Source organism: Microtus pennsylvanicus, chromosome 2 (genome assembly GCF_037038515.1).
Source record: "Microtus pennsylvanicus isolate mMicPen1 chromosome 2, mMicPen1.hap1, whole genome shotgun sequence".
In the NCBI taxonomy this organism is placed as follows: Eukaryota; Metazoa; Chordata; class Mammalia; order Rodentia; family Cricetidae; genus Microtus; species Microtus pennsylvanicus.
In genome coordinates, this window is record NC_134580.1 from 91950549 (window position 1) to 91964024 (window position 13476).

At 40.0% G+C, this 13476-nt stretch overlaps 1 protein-coding gene across 4 annotated transcripts in view; it reads left to right on the forward strand.

The window, feature by feature from the left end:
* Nucleotides 1-13476, forward strand: part of Fmn1 (formin 1) — a 369449-nt gene that overhangs the window by 219204 nt on the left and 136769 nt on the right. For all 4 annotated transcript variants that reach the window (XM_075961724.1, XM_075961725.1, XM_075961726.1 and 1 more), the window contains one exon: nt 3701-3788. In XM_075961724.1, coding sequence (XP_075817839.1) covers nt 3701-3788 — 88 coding nt within the window. The remainder of the gene's footprint in view (nt 1-3700; nt 3789-13476) is intronic.

Genomic DNA, 13476 nt, shown 5'->3' on the forward strand with positions numbered 1-13476 from the left:
AATGGTCTACTGTAGCCTTTTTACATCCTTAGTCTCTCCTGAAATAATAGAGCACAGTTTTATTTGCCTTTTGTTCACCTAGTTGGACTGATAGTTGTGTTGAACACAAGCCAATGTATTTCTTGCCATTATACCCAGAACAATACTGTATAACAAAGATCTATGTGCAATTTATATTACAATGGCAGTATAAGTAATTGCTAAGAATCCAGTAAAAGGCTAGAGCATTGGTAGGTTTGAGTATTTGTGATGGCCCTGGTGTCAGTTCCCTGTGGATGCCCAGGGGTGATTCTACAATACATTCTACTGACAGGAATGGGGCATACGTTCTTTTCAATTGGAACATTGTCCAAGGTTGAGAGAATTTTATGTCACAAAATAAGTCTCAACAAATTTGAGATGTTGAAGCCATACCAAATAGCTTTCGTGACAGCAATGAAATGAACTGGCAGTAATAGAAGAAGGAAAACTAGAAAAATCAGAAACAACACGCTTCTGAGCAACCGGTGAGTTAAAGAAGAAACTCAAAGGAAAATAGAAAGGTTGCTTGAGATAAGCAAAAACAAAACACAGCATACTGAACCTTACACGATCCCAAAATAGCACTAACGAAAGGTTTATAGGGATGAACGAGTGCAATGAAAAATATCCTAACAATATCACTCCATACATTGTGTGACTCGAACAAACTAAGACCAAAGTCCACAGAAGGGTGAAGTAGTAAGCATTTGAACATGAGTACATAACGGAAGTATTGGAAACATGCCAAAAATATTTGAAACTGCTTTTTTCATGATAAACAAAGCTGACATATCTTTAACTGAAAAGAGAAAGAAGAAAGTCGCTCCAAATATGTGAAATCAAAAACAAAAGCACAGACTTTATAACTGATACCACAGAGAGAACAAATATAAGAAACCAATGTGAATAATTATATATATATGTGTGTGTGTGTGTGTGTGTGTGTGTGTGTGTATCCATATCTGATATGTCAAAATTTGAGTAACCTGGATGACATGGACCAATTCCTACAAACTTGTAACCCACCTAGGCAGTATCATTATGAAACAGAAAGTCTAACCAGCCATTATTGAGAATTGATCCAGAACTCCAGCATCTCTCAGAAGGGAAAACAGTGGACAAGTCTGCCAAACACTTGAAAAAGTCCAGGACATTGTTTCTCAAACTCTTCAAAAATCTGAAATTGGAACCCTTGAAGATAGATTTATTTTTATGAAGTGAGGATTTCTCTGATACCAAAGACACTGCAAGAAATGAAAAGCAGCATTGACCCTGGTTAATATAGATGAATATCACCAACAAAATACTAGCAAGCCAAATCCAAGATGGCATTAGACAGATCATATGTTATAATAACACAGGGCTTACCACTATGATGCTCAAATGGCTGGTGCTTGATATCTCTCTCTCTCTCTCTCTCTCTCTCTCTCTCTCTCTCTCTCTCTCTCTCTCTCTCTCTCTCCTTCTCTCTCTCTCTCCCCCTTTCTCCCTCCCTCCATATGTGTTTGTGTGTATGCCTGAAGATTTGTGTGTGTGTGATTCAGATACATTAACAAAGCAAAGAATAAAGATCACATATTCGTCTCAAAAAACATAGAACACTTGACAAAGTTTGACATCAGTGTTAGGGTTTTATTGCTGTGATAAAACACCATGACCAAAAGCTACCAGTGTATCACCAAAGAAAGTCAGGGCAGGAAGTCAAGGTAGAAACCCAGAGGGAGGAACTGAAGCAGGGATCACAGAGAAATGCTGCTTACTAGCTTTCTCCTCATGGCTTGCTAAGGTTGCTTTCTTGTACAAGTTAGGACCACCTGTTCAAGGTTAGCACTGGGCTAGGCCCTTCCTCATCAATCAATAATCAAGAAAGTTTCCTGTATTCTTGACTACAGGTCAATCTGATGGAGGCATTTTCTGAACTGAGTTCTTCTTTCTAAACTGAATTTAAAAGTGTTACATTGTCAAAAAAAAAAAACTAACTAGCACAACACATTTTGTGATTTAAAAAAAAAGGCTTACTGAACTGATAACAAAAGGAAGGAGATTGCTTGAGCATAATAAAGATTATGTTTTTAAAGCTTGAAGATGCATCCTAACCAACGGTGAACAACTGAAACTTTTGTTGCTGAAATCAGGAACAAGTCATTGGTGCTCAGTATCACAACCTCAATTAATATAGTAGTAGAGGATCTATCTAGTTCTAGGCAAGAAAAATTAATCAGTTAATTAGCAAACTAATTAGTTAATATCTTTATCATTGTTCTATTGCTATGAAGAGACACTGTGACTACAGCATCTCTTAATAAAGGAAAGCATTAAATTGGGACTGGCTTACAGTTTCAAAGGATCAGTTCATTAGCATTGAGGCAGGAAGAATGGCAGCTCTCAGGTAGACATGGTGCTGAAGAGATAGTTGAGAGTTCTACATCTGGGTAGGCAGGCAGCAGGAAGAGAGCAAGACTCTGGCCCTGGCTTGAGCATTGGAAACCCCAGCTTCCTCCAACAAGGCCACACCTCCTAATCTCTTTCAAGTAGCGTTACTCTCTATCAAGAATTCAAATATTTGAGTCTATGGGGGCATTCCTATTCAAACCACCATATTTAGCTAACTAATTAATACACCCTCAATGGTGAAGAATGTGATTTTTGATGGGGGATGGAAGTATTGGGAGGTTGTCATTCAAGATAAAAAAGGTTTCAGAGATAGGATGTAGAATGATAGACATGTAGTTAGCAGTATGAGTCATACTATTGTATATACTTGAGGGTTTTTAATATAGTGTGTTTCTTCTGTGGGATTTCTGTGGTAATAATCCAAAATCAAATAGAATGAAGCTTTCAAAACTGAGAAAAAATAATGTTCAACAAAGAGGCTCTGAGTCATATAAGTGTGTATTCATTGTATTCTTTCCATTTTTGTCTATTCTTGAAGGGGGATCTGATTCATTCCACAACGAAAGAGTGGATAAGTAAAAACTTAGAGATGTGGATGAGGGTCTCGTTAGAAGCATAAAGAGAATTTAGTACATATGTAGGGGCAAAGCCTAAAAATACTCTAACTTGTCTCCTTCCCTGTTTGGGGAGCAAAACCAACATCAGAAGAAACATAACCTGTGAGCTCAGTGACAGGTAACACTCTCTAACCAAGGAAAGCTTTCTGTGGTAACATCCTTCCCACCCCTGTGGCAGCCTGAATAATGGTGGTGGGTTAGCTGGGATAGCTTGCTTTTACCTAGCAGCAGCCGGAATCCATGTCTTGTTCTCTTGGCCCCTTGTGTTTGAAGAGGTCAAAGTAGCCAGGAGTGGTGGCACATTCCTTTTAACCTCTCCTCTCAGGAGGCTGAGGCTAAAGGTTGTAAGTCCTAGACCAATCTGGTCTATATGGTAAAGCAAATTATTTTAAAACATAAAAGAAAAAATCAGAGTAAAATAATCTAAAGATGTTTGATGTTTGTGTTAGACCAGATGAATTCTGCATGGCATTTTTTTTATTTTTGGATTGTAATGTAGATATGCTACTTTGAATTTAAGCATTAAGTCAAGTGCCTGTGATACTGTCAATATTTTCCCTTAGTGCATCAATATATCAAAAAGTCTTAAAGTCTTGGTGTTTTTTTTTCCTGAAGGATTGCATGATCATTTGAGCTTGTATTTTTCTCTTTTTACTTTAAAATTATAGATCATCAAGTTATTGGATGGAAAACGATCTCAAACTGTGGGAATCTTGATATCTAGTTTACATTTAGAAATGAAAGACATCCAGCAGGGTAAGTCCTTTCTGTCATTTCCCTCTAGCCTTCAAGTTCTCCATAGCTTTCCATGCATGCTAATTCTATCCGAGTGCGGCTTCATCTTGACATTTTTGTATGGGTATATGAGGTATGTCTTATTTCTCCCTGTTGCCTACATCATCCATCCTGCATTTCCAGCTAGTCCACTTTCTACTCTCTTCTAACAGTCCTCCTCTGAAATCTCTCTGAACATTCTGTTGTGAAAATTTTCCAAAACACCTAAAAGTTAGACTGTCTGGTAACTGACATCCAGTTAAACATCCGTTGTTACTTTCGTTTGATATAGGCAGTCCCTCTACTAGCTAGATATTTATGAAAAACATGTCTCAGTCATTTTGTAACTTATCTTGCAAAACCATTAGTACTACCAATAAAAGGTGAAGGGATTTTCCCAAAATACAACTGTATCACCGTTCTCTTGTCTTGAAATTGATTAACAAATTTTTCAGTATCTTTATTTATTATTACTATTTTTATTGAAATCTACATTTTTTCTCTGCTCCCCTCCCTGTCTCTCTCCTTCCCCCTTTGACCCTCCCCCAAGATCTCCATGCTCCCAATTTACTCAGGAGATCTTGTCTTTTTCTACTTCTCATGTATATTAGACTCATGTATGTCTCTCTTAGGGTCCTCATTGTTGTCTAGGTTCTCTGGGACTGTGATTTGTGGGCTGGTTTTCTTTGCTTTATGTTTAAAAACCACTTATAATAATTGTCTTTCTGTGTCTGGGTTACCTCACTCAAAATAATGTTTTCTAGCTCCATCCATTTGCCTGCAAAATTCAAGATGTCGTTATTTTTTTCTGCTGCGTAGTACTCCATTGCGTAAATGTACCACATTTTCCTTATCCATTCTTCAGTTGAGGGGCATTTAGATTGTTTCCAGGTTCTGGCTATGACAAACAATGCTGCTCCCTGTTTTCATTTTGAGTGTTACCTTGGCAGTTTATTTGTTGAGGAAACCCACTCACTTGTCTTACAGTTTCCCACTTCGATATTTTGCCAATCACCCTAGCATGTTTTATCTCTCACATTCATCTATCCTCTGTGTTTCCTGTGCAGTGTTGGTTTGGTCTAGATTTACAGTAGGTAAAAGAGGAATTCTTCATAGATGCTGTACATGCCATATGTTATATTTACATGATTTCTTCAAAGTTAGTATTGAGTGGATAATGAGGTTAGTAGGCACTGAGGATTTTTGTCTAGGTTTATTCCTTCATTAATATACAAGATATTTGATGTATGGATTCAATCATTTCTTATTCTTTATATTGAATATGCCTATATAGGAAAACATATAGTAACCACTTGATTTTTGCCATTGCCCCCCTGTACACACACACACGCACACACATGCACACACTTCCTTCTTCAAATGATAGCATTTCACTTTGTTATCTTTGTTGCCTTTTTAAATAAGAGCATCTAAAGAGACTGATGCATAGACTGGCTACAAAAAACTTGAATTGAGAGAAGGGAGAAAAATCCCACCTTGATTTCTATATTAAAAATTTTGTCTTTCATATTAGTTCCCCAGAAAGGCATATGAATAAAAATAATCTCCAGAACCTGAAGCCTAGAAAGATGACTTACTAAATAAAATGCTTCTTAGAGTAAGCTTTAAAAGATTTGTTTATTTTTATTTTGTGTGTATGGATGTTCTATATGCCTGTATGCCTGTGCACCATACACATGCAATACCTGGGTGAATCAAGAAAACATTGGTCTTACCGGAATGGAGTTATAGCTATTGTTAATCACCATGTTGGTTCTGGGAACTGAGTCCAGGTTCTCTGCAAAAGCAACAAGTGCCCTTAACCACTGAGCAATCTCTATAGCCCCCTTTTATTATAATTTTAAAACTAATAAGTTTTATTTGTATACAAGAAATGTATATAAATAAAAAGTAGACCAAAAGGCATCATGCTTTTTGTAGTTTACATTAAAACAATATTCCCTTTATTTATCCATCAACTAAATGTAAACCTGTACTTGGATGTGCCACTTATAACATGAAGGGGTTTTGGTATAGTGGAACATGGGTTTAATGGCACAAGCACTCTGAAACAACCCTTTCCTTAAGGTGTTAGCCCCTGTCGCTCAAAGTCATTTGTCTCTGCTGCTACTCAGGAGAAGGTTCCTAAAGACACGGAAGTCCTTTTCTTACACTACTTTTCCTTTCAAAGTGGATTTGGTAGAAGATTGAGATTTTCCTACATTACAAAACAATTGAGTTTATTAAAGATAATAAAACATTTTAAGTAAATGACAGTCACAGAGTATTCAAATAGGCTGACCTGAACAAATATTTTTGACTTAATGATAGAACCAAGCATGTCAGTGTGAATATTAAACTTGAACAATATTATAGCTGATGGCAGTTTGGAACAGTTTCAAGCACCTTCTGGTGTTTGAAAGGCCTACTATTGAGATTAAAAGTTTTCATTGGCTTTAGAACCTTTTAGAAAGAAACTTTAGATCATGATTTGATAGTCTTTTGATGAGAAACTACCATGTAATCCTTGGAATGAGAAAGTTCACCAACTGTGGTATAAGAGTTTTGCTTTTAACTTGTGCTTCTCACGCTCTTGGTAAATCCCTGGGAGATGAGATTTTAATCTAACAATGTGGATATGAATTTTCCAACTTTCAACATCACCTGAAACACTGTTCAGTTCCTTTTACGTATGTGTCACTGAGTATGGCAGATTGTCATATAGATAAGTGGCATTTGAGTCATGTGATGTAGCAGTTACCAACTCAGGACCATACACTTTTCCATGGCATTACAGTCCCATTGGACTCAATAGTCATTGTGAAGTGAGCAAGATTTTAGTTCGTCTGAACCTTTGCTACTCTGGTCAAGAACATTGTGTATGTGAAGCAAACATGATCTCTCATTTCATCATTTAAAACCCTAACCATAGCATCACAGAATTATATATCTTATGTGTATGATTATAAACTTTTCTCTGCCACAAACTCCTATGTTACTGTGGTAGTTTTGGATGTCATTGGCCCTCATAATCTCATAGTGAGTGGCACTATTAGGAGGCTTTGTTGGAGTGGGTATGGCCTTGTTGGAGGAAGTGTGTCACTGTGGGGGTGGGCTTTGAGGTTTCCTATGCTCAGTTTACTACCGAGGGTCAACTTCCTGTTGCCTGCAAAATGTAAGACTCTCAGCTCCTACTCTGGCACCATGTCTTCCTGCACGCCACCATGCTCCCCATCATGATGATAATGGACTGAACCTCTGAAACTGTAAGCGAGCCCCCTCAATTAAATTTTTTCCTTGTAAGAGTTGCTGTGGTCATAGTGTCTCTTCACAGCAATAGAAACCCTAACTAAGACAGTTATGCTCTACACAGTTGGCTCCTAAGTTCTAAAACACTAATTTCCATGTCATTTCTTCATGTAATAATATATACCTGATGAATACAGCAACATAACCAGAAGCTATGCTATTAAATTATTCCTGTAGAGTCCTTGACTGACACTGGTTTCTGAATGAGATGTCATTCTGAATCCAAGTCTGATTGTGAATGGAATTTGCTTGGCCCTGTGCTGTTGTCCTGTTGAACAGATTCCTCAGGCTGATGGAGCCGGAGACATTAACGTTCACGTGAGGGAACTGGAGCAAGATCTGATAGGAGGCATCAAACTCACAGCTAGGCAAACCCTCACTGCCAACACGGTCAGTTAAGAGCATATCCTTTTCACCTCCTAGACATAAAATCATATTTGCCAAGAATAAAGATGTTAACTTGTCCTTTTCAAAGTCTCAGGAAATAGTGTCTATAACCTGAAATCCAGTACCTAAAAGCTCACATTTATTGCACCTAAGCATCTTCTCGACTACAGCATTGGAAAGGTCCAAGCCAGCTACGATCTTGTTCACCTCACAATGAATAGTCAGGCCAGGGGGGCCATAATGCCGTGAAAAGGTTTATGATTCTGAGTTGGTTAACTGCAATATCACATGACTCAAAATGACCCTTATCCATGTGGCAATCTGTCATACTCACCAGGACATACGCAAAAGGAACTGAATAAAGCCTGTTGTACGTAAAACAGTGGCCGTGCTTGCTCATTGTTCCGTCCATATCCTCGTCTCCACTCGATGTTATGTATATTCATGCCGTTTCCCGAGCAAGATGTGATCTGTACTCCAGCACGTGCACAGAAACACAAGAAACATATTTTGAGTAAGGGGCAGGTAGATGATGGTAGAAGCACAAAGAAATAAGCATAGACAAACTTAATTCCCGGGAAATGTACTCTTCCGCTTGCCAGCAGAGGGACCTGTCGGCCCCTAGAAGCACTTCAGGGTTCCTAATTTCAAATGACAGTTGTCCTGCTGAGATTATAACTCTGTCTGTCTGTCTGTCTGTCTGTCTGTCTATCTATCTTCTACCTACCCATCTTCCTATCTGCAATGCCAAATATCAAAGGTACAACCTTGTCCATCCTTGTTATTTGCTCTCAGATTTGTTCTTCTACTTTCTCACCGTGTGTTATTTTTAGCTTTACACAGGGCTCAATATATTGTTTGGTTTGCACATCTGTTTTTCTGTCATTTGCATATACTCTAAAGATGTAAGCTCCAAGAAGGAGAGTGTCCACAGATGCAAACCCCAGAAACCTCCTGCTTGTGCCTGGCATCCACATGGTTATCATTAAGGGCTTGTTGAGTGAATAAATGAAAATGGTTATGGTGTTAGTTAACTGTGGTTGCCATCCTGATTGGATTAAGAGACACCTAAGGTATGAGGCACGCTTCTGAACAAGTCCATGATAGCATCTGCAGAGACAACCAGCTCATCAGGGCTCTGACTTGTCATGTTGTTGAGCCCTTTTTTCTTCTTCTGGCCTCTCCCCCTCTCCCCCTTCATTCTGCTTCCTGTCCATTAGGAACTGAAGTACAGTTTTGTCACATGTGTGTTGTGACAATCTTCTGCCCAAGTCTATGGGGCCAACCAACATCTATGGATGAACCCTCTGAACCTGTGACCCAAATAAATCCTTCCTTCTTTGTATCTGGTCAGGATTGAAAGAAAAGCATCTAGTTTAGGTGGGTAAATCTGTAAGAGACTGTGTGACCTCAGAGGATAAATGTGAAGGTCAGATTAGAGACTGTGTGACCTTAGATAAATGAGAAAGGTCGGATTAAAGCCTGTGTGACCTCAGAGGAAAAATGATGCAGGTCAGGTGGATAAATCTATTAGAGCCTGCGTGATCTTAGAGGGTAAACAATGAAGCTCAGAACCAAGGCTGACACACACATTAATGTAAAAGAGGAAAAACATGGACGTGGGGTATTTAGAGAGAGTAGTTATAGCTAGTAGTAACAGCTACAGGGAGGATGGAAACAGATCTGGGATACACCTTAGGCGATAAAGGGAGAACATGAAAGGCAAACCAGAGGTCTAGCAGCAAAAGCAACTTCAAGGAGAAATAAGTTCTGTGTTAGAGGATTTTAGCATCCCTTCACTGGAGCTGTTCAAGCTAGCGTCTGGAGGACCATGAAAATGCTACCCTCGGGGGTAAAGGAGTAGGGCTGGGCTACAGACACAACACCCTCCGAAGGGTAAGTCTGGGCTTTTCTCTACTAAAGTAGCATACTTGCTGAAGTCTCGACCAGAGTCGCTACAGGAGTGATTGCAAGGGAAATGGTTTCAAAAGAAGTTCCAGAAAGCCTGTGTTTCACCCAAGATATACTGAATCACTGATTTACTTACCCCTGGCTTTTCATCATAGGACGGGATGACTTATATTTAGAAGCATTTGGCATGTGTGGACACAGTGACTGCCTACATGATTGCAAATTAGTGTTTTCATTCCATGTTAGTAATTTCCTCTTATTCTCGTCCCAGGGGAGATGGAAAATTGCTGTTGACTATTCTTGATACAAACCTCCATATGCCTTGCAATGGACTAGGTGCCAGAAGCCTCCTGGCACTCATTAGGAATTTCCCGCACACTCAGAACTTATATTTATAATATTTAATCTAATACCAAAATAAAACATTTTTCATTCGCGTTCCTACTGGTCTGGTCAGAGGGTTCAGCTGCATTGCGTCGTAGCCTCTCTGTGTCAGTCTCAGCGTGAGAATGGGAGGCCACTTAAGGGGAGGCTCCCAGCCTGGAACCGACATCCCACAGTACCCACCCACCAGACCTTGTTGCTTTGCTCTAATAAGTTACAGAAATCCATGTCAGTACTAAGGTGAGTTTTCAAAAATGAATCTGACTGGGCATTGGGTATACATACACCATAGGTCATTGAAGACTTCCCTGAGAAAAATGTCACCGTAGCGTAAGAATCTCTGCTCCAAAGGTTTTCAGTCTCCAAATCATCCTTGCCGAGAACCCTCCCCATCTGGTGTTTTAGAGCACGGTTGTCAAAGTGTACCTTCTAAGATGTATGCTACACAATGCATAGCAGAGCTAGCACCCACATTCTGAAGCCTAGACGATCCCAATTCTAATGAGATTCACAAGATTTTAAATGCCTTGCTAATTTTGATGGCTTCCGATTCTCACTTGGATACAACTGTGATGGAAAGGTGGAAACTTCTGCAAGGTTTATGGCATACAGTTCCTTGGCCAACATGCTTTGATTGTCCTTTTTACTCGGTTCCGTGGACAATAAAGACAAAGTCTCCACCATCGTCTTACTGTCAGTGTAGGGCTTCTCTACAGGAACCTCAAAGCCAATTTGTTTACATTGGGAAGTTTAATTAAAAATAGACATTAGAATTTAAAAATGAACTCCATTTACATTGTTCTCCCCAACCCAAATCGTGACATACTGAAAGCAAAAATAGCGCAGCTCTCACGTACTGCAGGAGCTTACCCACCATACGTGACTTGTGGACATGATGGCATACCAACCACATGACAAGGCCAGTGCCAACCAACTCATTAAGCACTGATAGAGGCCAATTTAGAAAATCAGGAAAAGTAAATGGTCTTTCTACTGCTTCCCTTCCCTACCTTTTCTTTCCTCCCACAGAGTCTGACACACCTCAGCAGTGGGGCTGCCCTCGCCTGCCTCCTTCTAAGCCATTATCCATGCCTTCAATAGCAGGGTGGAGTCAGAAAGTGGAGGCCGGTCCCTCTTTATACTTCTCCTTCAGGCAGTCTGCTGAGACCGTCCAATCTGCCAGGAATGTAATTTGGCTTAAAAGAGCAGAACGAATGGAGGGCCAGAAGCAGCTTAACCCAAACTGTTTCTCATTCCACCGCCCTCCAGAGAATAGAGGGGATGCAGGCAGGGAAGTTCTGTGAATTCTACACTCTGTGCCCTTCTTTGAGGTTTGAACCATGGACAATTCTAATTGTAGCTACAGGATGGTATCTTGGGGCATGGGACATGCCTGAGCTTAGGGGAAAGTTGGGACTTTTGTGTTATAAGATTGAATGATTTTGAGGTTTCAGGGTAGATGAGCTAAAAAAAAAACTCCCTTTGGTGACCATTTCCACTTTCCCAGGACAGCCCATATTTACTGTGTCTTTCACACTTGCCTCTCATTCCAACAGAGCCTAAATTAAGGTCTTCGTCAGCTACTGTTACACTCTGCCAGGCATTCAGAAGTGCAGTAAAAACTGGAAATTACATTCCCTTGATATTACTTATTCTTTCGGTATCTGGAGGTAACTTCATGTTTATTTTTCAATGTGTTTTTGCTCCCCCTTTTAGTAAATTTTGACATGAAATATAAGAATCCCAGTCATTTCTATATATTTTATTTCAGATAAAGCCTTTTCAAACTCTCACTTCCTCCCTCCTGGAAATTCTGTGGAAGGGAGCTCAGCTGGAGCACAGATACTCCAGAATAGCTTCAGTTATGGAAAGATTGACATTAAGTTATGAAAATATTGACATTAGGTCATTGCATTAGAGAAACTGAATTGTTAAAGTTAGCACTGGAAATAGTAAAATATTAGTGAATATGGATGATATATATATATATATATATTGATTTTTATAACATACGCCGCCTGAGATTCCTGTCAGACACCTTTATTTGTATAAAAGCATGTAGTGCCATTCAGAACATAAGGTTCCTCTGTAGCCTTCTGTCTGCTGGTTGGTGGTTCATTATCTTAGGGGCATTTAGTCTGTTTTTAGGTTACCCTGTTTGTTTTTTAAATGTCTTTCCCAGTGGTAAAGGTTGTAGTCATAAAGAGTGGAAGGTGTCGTCTTGCTCCAGTAAATTTCTACCTCACTGGAGGGTAGTCCATGAGTGCAGGATAGAACTTGAGGAATCCAGCGGAGTGATGTTCTCCCTCACTTTTATCACTCATAAAACCCAGGCGGCAGCATCGCCTTCTTCAGTTTGATGTGAAACACTTTGAGCAACGCTCACACAGAGGAAGCTTGAAGTAATTATTGACTGCAAATCCTCAGGAAAGTCCACCCACTGTCCCTACCCTCTAATGCTATGGACAGAGCTTTCTTTAAGCTCCTTTCTGGTGGGCGCCCTGGAGCATCTCATTGGGATATTAGCATCAAGCAAGGGTCTGTGTGGATCTGTGTCTGCACAGGCTCGCTGGGTGCCCAGAGGGAGGAGAAACACAGTGACTTGGGCTAGGGGTGGGGGCAAGACAGCCTGAGGAAAGGGTCCAGAGGAACTTTGCTACTGTGAAGAAAAGAGACATGTCGCCGGGCTCTTCATTGGGGGCAGGAGGTCTCACCTCAGAATCGTTCTTCCACACTCCTCTCTGCTACCCCATCCCTTCCTCTCACCATATGGACTCCCACCTCCCTTACAGTGGTGGCTTCTGTCGTTGGTAGACAAGGCTGTGAGAAGACCTTTTCTTCTCTTCAGTACTCAGATTCTGTCACTGCCCTCCCTCGAATCCCATCATACTTCACTTTTCTTTGGTTGAGCCTGAGAGAGTAATATTTTTTTTGCAATTTTTTGGGAGAGGTATACAGAGTTTTCAAAATCCAAATTCTTCTGTATCGATTTCTCATTCTTTTCTCTTTTATTCACTAGTGACTTTTCTTGATCACTAAAAAAGAAATTGAGTAATTTGGGGAAAACGACAAAGTATTATATTGGTCACTTAGCAGTTAGCACTGCCAACAAAACCATGCTCACTAACAGAGGCAACTTACTTTGTCAGTCTTTCCTTTTCCAGCTGATAAAAGATCTAAGTCATTTGTGCTTGTGACAGGCCACCCTGTACAAGGTAATCTTGTCAGCTACTTAATTAATACAAATGATTATACAAAGAAATAAAGTGGGCTGCATAAGAATTATTTTATAAACCTATCTGTCCGTGGCATCTCTGTCCTTTGGATAACCAGACTTTCCTTGGCTAGTCTATATGAAAGGCATGTGTCATCTCTCTCCCAAAGCTCTTGCGTGGAGGTGATTCTTCAGTCAAAATGAACATCTCCCAAGCCGAAAACATATCTCAGTAGTAGATAGAATACTTGTAAGCATGGGCAAACTCCAGCATCACCAAAAGAAAACCCAAGAACAAGCATTCTTGTGAGAAGTCTTTCTCCTTGTTTTACTGTGTTCTCCTAATAACACATCTTCCAAACAGCAAGCACACTGTTGATTTAGACACGGTACCCTCAGAGAGAGAGCTCTGGAGGGCTGAGAGAACTTGTAGGTTCTTCCTCCTTCCCCAACAGTAGAGCCAGC